Genomic DNA, 11,412 nt, shown 5'->3' on the forward strand with positions numbered 1-11,412 from the left:
TGTTTTCAGTCAACTTTATTGATAAAATAAGTTTACTGTACAGTACACAATTCTAGCCATAAATCCTTTTCAAGCCATCTGCATTACAAAAATAACAGGTATGCAATGAAAAATAGTCACTCCACTCACTGTGAAGGCTCTTTAAAATCCTAAAGTGATCAGGGCAGGGGAATGAAAGGGGAGACGTATCAAATGTGAAGACTAGGAGTAGATAAATTAAGTCACATTTTTTTTTAAATTTACAAAAATAAACACTAATCAAGCATTATTTCATAATAGAGCAACCTCAAAGTACTGCCACAGACCAAGAACCCTCTTCTGTATTCGGAAACCAAACCAGAAGTCAGCCACAAAGCTGAATTCAGCATCAAATGGATAGAAATGGCTCTTGACACCAGTGCATGGGTGAAAAGATGCTTCTAGAAACAAGAACTTCAACAATTGAACCCAAAATTCCTTCTAACTTTGCAAAAACAGAATATTCCAGTGAAAAAAGATGTTGCTTCTGGTAAGTCAGCAGCCTACAAGCCACAGCAGAAATGCAAAATCTAAATTAGGGAAGCACTGGTGAGGCTTTACAGATAATATAAAAGCAGACAAGAATATCTTGTGCTTGAGCTAAAATGTTCTCCCAGAATTTCCCCTCAGCTATTTCACAAGTCTGGAAATGGCCATAACTTTTTTCCATGCATGTGAGTGTCCTCAGTGTGTTTTTAAGCTCAGCCAAGGTGCTCTGCAGAGAAGCAGCAGCTTCTCCATTTCTAAAGCAGGCTGTGAGGATGTGGAGACCTGATTTACCTGTCCTTTCAGATTGTGTATTAGCTCACTGAAAACAAGCATTTACTGCCTGCTAAGGCTCTTTTCTCACTTATTTCCTCTTAAAAGCACCATGGGAAGGAGCAGCAACAGAGGGAACAGAACAAAGGTACTGAGCTGCTCCTCAGTCAGTTCAGTGCCACTGAAAGCTCCCCCTAAGGCCTGTGGAACATTTCCCTCAAGCTCAGGGAAGCTGTGCTGGGGCACAGGAAGCTGTATTGAAGCTGGCACGCTTGGAAGTGTTGGATGCTTAGTTCCTTCTGTGTTGCTGTCACTGAAAATCAAACTCCACTAAATGGTGGTTGATTTCAGGATTGCTCAGCTCATGTTGCTTGGTGGGTTATTGAACAGCCAGAATGTGAAACTGTGGGTGGCAGCTGTAGTTCCACAGTTTTCTGTAGCTGACAGCTTTCACTCTGCTTAACTCACTGTAAAACCTTCTGACAGAAGAAAGAAAGAAGAAATTTTCCTTTGGAGAAAGGAAAATTAAGAGTATCAATTGCAGGCCGCCAACTCTGCCATGAAACTGCTTCCTCCTTCCTCCACCCCCCCCTTCATGCTGCCACTGCTTTTGTGCTTTCCAGTTGCCATTCCTCACTTAGGAAGTTTGGGCAGGCAACTGAGAAGAAAGACATGGGACTCAGGTGGCTTCTTACTGACAGAGGACTGAGCTGGATTTCCTCTCCTAAAGGCCAAAGCTGAGGCAGAATTGTATTGGTACCCGTGTTCCTAAGAACAACAAAGTGGGAACAGCTCTTGCCACGTTCTCACAATACAATTCAGTGCACATATTTGAAAGAATTTTGTTTCATTTAAAAACTCCAAACTATTCATTGACAGCATTCCTTTATGTTTAAAATCGGCCTTCTACTTGAAAGCGATACCCCAAAGCTAAATGACAGAAATCCTTAACTTCTATGCTGCCTGTGTGCCCCTCCCATCAAAGAGGTTTGTTGCAAAATAAGATTAAAGCCAAAACAAAAGGAAAAAATGCCATGTGGATCATGCACAAAGCATATTCATAAGTTACTACTTTCTAAGGTGGAGATCAGACTTGAAATCTTACCTTTATTATCTAAGAGTTGTACTGAACTTTGTATGAGCAATAATTTATATAAATTACTTGAAATCTCACCTTTTATCTGTAAAACGAGTTCATATAAAAAGACTTTGCAATTCAGCAAGTGCATTAATCCATTTCCTACTGAGGTCAGATCTATGGCAATCCATTTGTCACTGAGGGTATTGCAGAATACCAGCTGAATTTATGTTACACAGTATAAAAGCCGCCGAGCTGGAGTTGGATGCATTCTCTTGCTGGTGCCCTATTCAGTAACAAGTGCTTGACCAGTGCCCCCTGATGCTCCATTGGTTTAAGTGTGCAACTGAAGCTTGCTGATTCCCAGAGTCCTTAGCTCTTCCTCAGGCTCAGATCACTGCTTGTCACTAATCCTGACAGGGACGTGCTCTCTGATGCATCCTCTTTCTTCAGGTTCAGAAACGATTCTCTAGTGATTTGAAGAATTTCTCTCAAGCCTCTGTTTTCTTGCTAAAACCAGAGAGAGAAATACACGTTAATAGGACTCCAGAAAGAAGTCAGGATAACTGTTAAAACCTCCCCTCTACTCCAAACTAGTGCTTAAGGAGTACAACACTGTTTAGAAATCAGTGCTGTGTCATCTTCTCCAAGGGAGCATATGAGGTTTCCTGACCCTCCTGCTCTCTTGGATGGGCTTTAAGCATCCCTCCCTTGAGATTAAGCTGTAGTGGTGCTTCCCCTGCTCCAGCAAGGCAAGGGTATCACAACAGCAGTGAGTGACTGGGACAGTAACTGCATAGAACACCTGGGAGGATCTTTACTCCCTTTAGTGTCTGTTCCTCTGCAGCTTTCTCCTCACCTCGAGCTGGGTGATGCGCTCCTGCTCTTTGCAGCCGTGCCTTTCATCCACCTCAACGGCTTTTCTCATTACTGCTGCCATCTCTGTAATTTGGTCCACGTGCACTTGCAGCTCCTGAGAAACAATATTTAGTAATATCTTAGTGATATATTTTCTGCATTATTAAAAAAAAGCAAAGCATTAAATGCAGTTTAGCTGCTGTGATATTTTTTATTACAGACCTCAATTTTGGAAAACAAATTTTTATTCCAACTCAGCTGTGATGCCAGTCTAGGTGTGCCTGACCTGACCTTTGGACAAAATCCACAGTATTTATTGACTAGTATTAGGAAAAGCAGGACAGGAGGGCTGAAATGAAGGACAGCAGAGGCTAAAGTTAAATCCCCCCTTTAAATGATGAATTTGATGGGAGAGCTATACAGTTGGCAGACGATCACCTTGCCTTTAAACTACCACAAAGAACTGCCTCGGTTGGAATGACAAACTTACCTGACCAAAACAAATACCCTTCACTGAAATAAACATCAGCCCTTTCCTCCCTGCCATTCAAATTGCCCAAGCTATAATTTAACAGTTGTAAAATGCCCACTCTCAGTGTGAGGGGGTGGGGAAGAACTTGCTGTAAATCTTTATCTTCTTCTCAGTTTCCAGTGCAGGTGATGACATGAAACATTTTTTTTTTTAAGAACTCCCAAATTTAGCTTGACAGGAAGCTGTGGTCAGGCAAGAATACACCCTTGAGAAGGCTGGGTAGGAGCTGTGGGTTTCAGATATACTGCTGTCCTCCTTGCTTCCTGCTTGCACAGCTCATGTGGGCTCTGGATCAATATAACTTTGGGACTGTTCCATGGTCACTGAGGCCAGGTCAGATCCTAACCCAAGGCTCTGCTTGGGAAGGCACGTGTGGAAAACTTAGATGTGGTAAAACCAAGGAGCGTAATGACAGTGAAAGCCTCTGTGTATCTCTTTTGTACACATTGGGGTTTTTCTCTCCAAAAAGATAAAAGCCAAGAAAGGGCTGCACCCATTTCAGGGCCTTGTTTCAGCTGAGCAAATTCAAACAGCACACTTAGATCAGGGTCACTACTACCAACACACCCCTTTCTCTTGCATACAACACTATCAAAAGACATTGTTCTATTTAAAGGAGATGCTTCTTCATTTGCAGCAATCAATGCTCTCGTAATAATCGGTAAACAGGCACTAAAATAGCAGCTGGAACTCAGGAAAACAGCATCACTGGGACCAGGGAGCTTCATTCCTTGGGTATAATGAATTGTTCACTTAACAAGAGAGAAGTATTTAAAAAGTGCTTCAACATTGTTCAATCTTCCTGAATATGAAACTTAAGCTAGAGAATAAATAATGAAATTCCAGAAATCCTATGCTCAGGGTAAGGGTGATAAATCTTTTTCATCAGGGATTCATGAAGGAAGAGGTTTAATGAGAATATTGAAGCCTAAATCTCCTGTTCCAATTATATTGTGAGATTTTCTTTTTTGTTTCTTTTTCCTGTTTTTCCCTTGAAGTGCTCCTAAATGAACTATCGCAGTCCATTTCAGGATGGATTTCGTTTTACCCTCTTGCGTTGGTTCTCCTGAAGCTGGAGCAGATGCTGTACCTTATTCTGAGGTAACTTCTGTTGAAAATGACCTATATCTGTCATTTTTCGAGATCTTATGTTAAAGATACAGTTCTAATCCACTATTTTTTTTTTCATAGCAATGGCACTAATTGCACACATGGGATGTTGTAAGCAGGCAAGAAAGAATCAAATTCTTAAATTCTGTTTTCCCAGTAAGCAGACTCAAACTTTGCTTTGCAAACTTAAGTTAGCTGAGGGCAATGATTATTAAAAACTTAGAACTTGTTTGTCTACACAGCTGCATTGCTCTAATGATTGTTACATTTTAGTGAAATGTAATACTTTGCTAAAAAGCTCCTGTTTAGATCTGTTAGTGACCCAGAATAACGAATTCCCCCAAAATTTAAAAGTAACTGGATGAAGCAGGAAGGACAAGTTGTTGTGTTGTTCAAGAGTCAAAAGAACTTTTAATTTTTAAAATGTATTTACAATGTTTAGGGAAAAAAAACCATTTGAATATTGAATTTTAAAAGCTCGTTCCTCCTACTCTCCCTAAGCACAGGTTTATTAATTATTTACTGGTGTCATAAGCGTATGTTAAAGCTAGTCTAAAAGTCTATTACTAACCTCTGGCAGTGTAACAGGGCAGTTGCCTTACAGACTGAAGCGAAACAAAAGTAAATTAAGCAAATGCAGTAATGAAATGCTACCTGTTGCAAGTTTTAATAAATCAGAAGCTGGTAAGGTTGACTTACTCAACTGAGAGTTTCCTGTTCGTGTTGCATGGGGCTGATTATAAAAATAAGAACTCGTTAGTAGTACAATAGCACAGAAATTGACACCAAGCAAGCTTTGAATTGATCCACTACAAACTAAGGTGTTTACTAAAAAAACAAAGCAAAAAACCTCAATTAAAGTATTACCTTGGAATGTTGCTCTTTTAACTTCATTATTATACTTGGATCATCCTTTTTGCTTGCCATAAGCAACCTAAACATCTGTTCCCTGTACTTGCTCATGATGAGTTCCAGAGCAGACTGGTGCTCTTCGAGAGACGTGCGCAGTTCTGCCAACAGAATTTAAAATGCAGTTAAGAGTTTAACACAGAGGACCAAATCAAAATGCACGAGTATTTCAGCTTGAGAAAACCGAAATGAGCCTGTACTTGAGCGTCCCCACTGCCTGCACCATGAAATCTAGAGTCTCTGCAGATGGCTTTGATGGTGATCAGCCTGGGACAGCTCCTGGTCAGTAACAAGCAGTCTTTTGTTAGTGTGACTTCTTGTTCAGTCCCTGGGGCTGACAAAAGCCATCTGGAGCGTGGGTGAGCAGCTGTACCCCAGCCACTACGAGCCACACTGTACAAAAGGCAGGAAGGAGTTCACAGATCCGTTTTAATACGAAGCTTGGTAAAACCAGAGTTGAAAAATGCTTCAGCTCAAAATACACAGAGTCAAATGATAAAAAAACCCCTGAGATAAGGCAAGGCTCATCTGAACTGAGCTCACTGAATCCTCTGCTGAATGGAACTCTAAGGCTTTCCTGGAGGAACAGTGCATTCCTAGTGTACAGAATTCCAGAAGGAATTATATTTCTCTACTTACACCATAATTTGTCCTGACTGCTCCTATTATTTTCAGCAGTGGTTAAACACTTCTCCAGAAAGATCCCTATCTTGCAGAATTAAGTTCTATTTATCTCCTCACTTGTGCTGGACTTTGGGCAAGGACTGAAAAAAGTAATTTTTCCCAAATCTCTCTTTTTCTACATCAGTTGCAGAGGTTGGACTTTAGGACTCTTGAACTGCATTATGTTCAGTTAAACAGACAAACTGAAAGTAGAAGAAAAAAATTCTTCTATAGCTAAAAAAGATCAGTGGTAAAAGTCTCACTATTTCCAGTGCTACAGGCTGGAGCTTGAAAAGGATAAAATATTAATATTTTACCTTTGTTTTCCTGTTGCAATTCCCTAATCTGTCTGTTTTCCTGTTGGATACCCATTACTAGAGTAGACCGAGGGCGATGTCTTGCTACTTCATTGAGCTCTTGGATTTCTTCCTGGTACTGGTGATTACAAAAACAAATCAACAAGGCACAGCATATTTGATTAACCAAAGACAGGTATTACTCAGCAGGTCACAAAGCACCAGTTCTACTGTCCCTCACAGTCTGTAACCAAGAAGACAATGCTTGCTTTGCAATAACAATATCACAAACATCCTGGCCTTAAGAGACACAAAAGCATCGCACTTGTTTTTAAACAAGTTTCACACCTTAGATATGTGTAGTAGATGCTATTTAACCTTCAGTTAATGCAGGCCAAGTTTGCCATCAGGTAATTTAAAACTCATAGAGATGTGGTAAAGACAAACCATTGGGTATTAACCTCTTGACATTTACTGTGGCTTCCCAAAACCTTAAACCACAGGGCTGTGTGGGTACAAGTCACTCGGGCTCGAGTCAATGGATCCTGACTCCCAACAGATGGGGAAATGTAATACTCTTGATCTGAAGCCATGAGGCCCCTGCATGACTACTTTTACAGGGCTGAATTGCATGCAGGGTTTTATTATTTTATAGGCCCATTAACGTATCTTGGGTTCACTGAAGTGACAGGGTGAACTCCCATATGGAGAGTCACAAGACATCTTTACGTTTCCTCAGGAGTTGTGAAAGTCACGCTCAATCTAACAACATCCCTTGAGCAGCTTAACATCAGAATAGAAATGAGCACAAAAAAGCCCAAGAAGCTGCTTGGAAACAAAAAGAAACAGTGCAAAGGCAAAGTATTCTGTAGATAAGAAAACATGTCAGAGCTTCTGTGTGATTAAATGGGCATGCTGAAGTTAATAAAAATGTGTAGTACTGCATTGGAGAACAAAGCAAGAGACGCTACAGAGTGGTTTGTAAGATACCAAGCCCATTTCTACCAGTCTTCCTCAAATGCTTGTTCTCTAACATTCAAACTGGAGTCACTGTGAAAACGTTTTCACAGTCTTGAACTACACAAACAAGCTATTTTTGGACGAGAGCCACACCTCAACTAAAAGCACCAAGTCTGCGTTACAGGACTGACCCAACACCAGCACCAGGGAACGTAAGTGCTGTCACTGCCAGGAGCAAGCAGGGCTGGAGAGCAGACCTGTTTCATGGCTTCCACCCTCTTGTTGAGCGCCGTGGTCTGTTCGATGAGCGCCTCGGCCGCGCTGTCGTGCTCCCTCAGCCGCTCCACCAGCGCCTTCGCGTCCGCCAGCGCCTTCTCGATCGTGCAGCTCATTTCTGAACGCAACAAAGGCAGCGTTGGCACCACAGCACCTCTGCCACAGCACAGCTACCTAGGGGACAGAGCAGCTGCTGGAGGCAGGGTACTGAGCACAGGAAAGCTGGGCGGTGCTCGCGCTTCTGGCAGAGGGATACAGAAAGTAAAAGAACGTTACGTGAGCTCGTTCATTTTTAATGCTATTTTGGTTTTTTTTTTTAATGTGCCCTCCTAACAGATATGCTGCAGGATAACTGAGGGATAAATCCAGCACAAAAGAGAATGCTGAAGGATTACAGTGGCCTGGAAGATTCTGGTGACTTACATCAGCAGAGAAGGAGCAGCTCAAACTGACGGAGTAGAGAAAATTGCTCAAGGAAAGCTCAGAAGATGAAAGGCTCGTGTTTTGTTCACGTCTATAAATGAATGCAAACATTACTGCATGGAATGGAACTGTGGCATTTTCAACAGCGTGGAGAAAGACAGCAACTCAGCTCATGAAAAGAACCAACTGCACCCTTGAAACATCAGCCTTTTAACTGCAGCACTTGTTTACGGGAATTACGGACTGCCAGAACTGCCAAACTTGCAAAATGCTTGTGCCTATTGCCAACACTGGCCTTTACACTACATTTTTTCATATTCATGCTTGGTAGGTTAAGTTTCAAGACCAAGACTTTCAGCCCATGTTTTTATTTTCTTTTAAGGAACCTTAGACTTATATGACTGAAAAGGAAATCTATTTAAACTCCTTGAACAGTCTTCAGCAATCAAACAGCAGGGATAGAGGTTTATAAGATTTATGAGACTCATTGACACCAGGCTTAATATTTGGTTTAGGAGATGTTCTAAGGTACAGAAAGAATCAACTAAATCCATTTCTTAGCCAGGCTGCTTGTAAAACTAAAGATTTTTGTAAGCATTAAAGATTATTGAGTCTTTCCTCAGCTACATGAAAAAAAAAAGACTTCAGGTTGATTTTCTAACTCTCAGGGACCTTTATGAATCATAGCCAAGGCTCTTTAAGCCAAAGTTAAATCCTCAATTTGCTTCAAGTGACCTTTTGCCCCAGTCCCAGGTAAGCAGCAGAAGGAAGGGTATTTCAAACACCAGACATTTTACATGTGCTTTCTGGGATTCATGTGCTGTTAAAAGCAATAACATGTTGGCACGTGCGGGTTTCCTGTTTCTCAGACAGCGTTTGCATTTAACTCTCCATGGGATGTATTTGAGACATGCAGGTCTCCAGCACGCTGCTGTGCTGTCACAGGTAGTTAGTTCATCTATTCACCCTGACTCAGCAGTTGGAGCTCTTTCAAATACGACAAGGAAAGGAATCAGACTGCACTGTGCTTAGGGATCTGATTCTTGCTCCTCCCTCCAGTCAGATCTCCTACTGGAATATCCCAGACAAAAGATGACCTTCCATGCTAACTGCCTGAACTGCTGCAGAAATTGATTTAGTGAAATCCATGTTGCTGCTGAAGAGCAGCCTTTAACTCAGCTCAGCCCAGGAATCCTCTGGCCAGTATAAACAAAGCCTCTGAGGCCTCTCCACGAGCTGGGAATACATTTGGCATTCAGACTACAAGGCACTTAACACCTCTGATAATTTGTCTGCATCCATATAAATTTTTAAACAGTGTATGTTTAATGTACATGCACTTTCTCGTTTTTGCCCCAACCCAGCCACGCCAGAGAAAAGGAAGTTTGTTTATGGCAAAGCCACTGATGTTTCTTTTCACAGGGAATGTGCTGTGAAAGATGTGTGGAATGCAGCCCCACAAATTCTGCAGTCACTGTCCCCTGCCAGGCCAGGGCCCAGCTCCAGTTTTCAGGCAGCATTTGTGCCTCAAAAAGCAGAACCGCTGTTTTGTATCATGGAAATTCACAGTGGCCCCAAATCCTAACTACAATACCTTTTGGGCAAGACACTGGTCCTAATCCTCAAAATATAAATACTCTCTGGCTGCCTGTGAAAAACAAAACCTTTGCCTGATCCTGAAACTGAGCTAAACCTGTGAGTTAGCCTGGACATTTAGAGGGTGGGAAAAAAACCCCGGTTAATCAAATATAAATGATTTAAGCAAATTCTTATCACGAATTATTTTTTATGAGCATGATTATCTGAGCTGAAGTTAATGATTCCTGAGCCCTGCCCTACCAGAGATGCCCAGCTGCACAGATGCTCGTTAGTGCAACCTTGTCAACAGGTAGCAGAGCACCAGCTCACCCCAGCAACACTCCTACTGCACGCTGTCACTTCCTGCTATTTGCTAACGCCTTTCATCACCAAATCAAACACCAAAGAATAAAGAGCTCTGTGTGACCACCGCCTTCTCCTAACTTTCTGCCTCTTTCCTTTCTTTATCCTTACTGGAAGCCACTTTTTCCCACGGCTTGTGGGTTTTGTTACCACGGAAACCAGTTTGGCAGCGCTGAGCCAGAACGCAATTTCCAAGGAATTCCAAGGAATTTAGGCTGGTGCAAAGGTCCCGGCGTGAGAGGAGCATCCCGGGGGTGTCACCGCCGCACTCCCGGTGTGACAGGAGCATCCCGGGGACGCCACCGCCGCACTCCCGGCGTGACAGATCCCGGGGCGTGCCCTCCGCACTCCCGGTGTGACAGGGGCGTCCCGGGGGTGTCACCGCGGGGAGCGTCGCCCCTTGTCCCCAAAACGCGGCGGCACCGCAACGCCGAGGGGCGACACCGGCGCCTCTAGAGCCGAGACACGTGAGGGGCCCCCGGCCCGGCCCGGCCCGCGGGTCTGAGGCGGGGGAAAGGGGTCTCCTCCTCCTTCACGCGCCGGCCCTGGGGCGTCCCAGTACAAGACTGACCGCGCTCCCGACCGCCCGGCGCCGGCCACAACGACAACCCCACGCCGAGTCCCCGAACCCCTCCCTGGAACTTACTCATGCCCGGGGCTCTGGCCGCGCCGGGGGTGAGCCCGGACCGGCCCCGACCGATGTCAAATGGCGGCGTGAGGGGCGGGCGGCGCGTCCCGTCCCCGCCAGGGGGCGCCGTGGGGCGGGGGCGGTGCCGGCCGCTCGTCGCTCTCGCGAGAGGATGCCCCTCCGCGGCCGCCGGCCCCAGATCTCGCGAGAGGTCGCCCCGCCCTCCTCCAGATCCCGTGTCCTGCGGGTGCGAAGGGGGGTTTCAGCTAAACCTCGGCGTCCGTGTTAAATTGTACCTCAGCAGCTCGAGCGGGACGCTTGGGATTAAGCAATTGCATTGTGAATAGGTTTAAATTGTATATGAGGAAGAAATTGTTCCCTGTGGGAGTGGGGAAGCCCTGGCACAGGTGTTTCGGAGAAGCTGTGGCTGCCCCATCCTTGGCAGTGTCCAAGGCCAGGCTGGATGGGCGATGAGCAACCTGGGATAGTGGAAGGGATCCTGCCCATAGCAAGGGGGATGGAACTGGACGGGCTAATCGGGTCTGTCCCAGGCCAAGGCATTGTGGGATTTTATGATCGTATGCTTGTCTCAACTTTTAAGAAAAAAAGGAGACAGTTCCAAACTGACTAGGCTGTGTAGCTAAGAGCTATCAAGAGTGAAGTCAGCAGTAACTGGGGGAAAGCTAATGCCGGCTGTCGCAACCACCGACCCCCTCCTAAAAACAGACCCCAGATTCAAATGGAGAGAACTCCGGCTGCACAGTAATGAGCGTAAGAAGCCAGACACACACCCAGTAAACGGGGTTGAGTAGTAATCACGTAACTTGCACCCCGAGAACGATTCAAATACGTTTCTTAAAATGTATAAATAGCGTGAACTTGGGTGATCGGGGAGCCTTGTGAGGGCATGCTCCGGCTCTTCGCACACAAGAACACAGAATTCCCACAGGAACTGGAACCA

General features: G+C 44.4%; 1 protein-coding gene across 3 annotated transcripts; it reads right to left on the reverse strand.

Moving 5' to 3' along the window:
* On the reverse strand, positions 1 to 10,571 carry FGFR1OP2 (FGFR1 oncogene partner 2). 3 transcript variants are annotated; one of them, XM_040062606.1, is made up of 6 exons: positions 10,470 to 10,571; positions 7,441 to 7,633; positions 6,245 to 6,362; positions 5,223 to 5,365; positions 2,715 to 2,828; positions 1 to 2,365 (listed from the first exon to the last, which is right to left on the reverse strand). In XM_040062606.1, exons 2-6 carry the CDS (start codon positions 7,573 to 7,575, stop codon positions 2,228 to 2,230), a joined length of 648 nt encoding a protein of 215 aa, XP_039918540.1. In that variant the 5' UTR covers positions 7,576 to 7,633; positions 10,470 to 10,571; the 3' UTR covers positions 1 to 2,227. The 3 variants fall into 3 exon arrangements, with proteins under 3 accessions (XP_039918540.1, XP_039918538.1, XP_039918539.1); XM_040062604.2 differs by having other exon boundaries at positions 7,441 to 7,577; positions 10,470 to 10,565; XM_040062605.2 differs by having other exon boundaries at positions 7,441 to 7,700; positions 10,470 to 10,548.
* Between the last annotated feature and the right edge of the window lie 841 nt (positions 10,572 to 11,412).

Source organism: Hirundo rustica, chromosome 4, assembly GCF_015227805.2.
Source record: "Hirundo rustica isolate bHirRus1 chromosome 4, bHirRus1.pri.v3, whole genome shotgun sequence".
Taxonomy (NCBI): domain Eukaryota; kingdom Metazoa; phylum Chordata; class Aves; order Passeriformes; family Hirundinidae; genus Hirundo; species Hirundo rustica.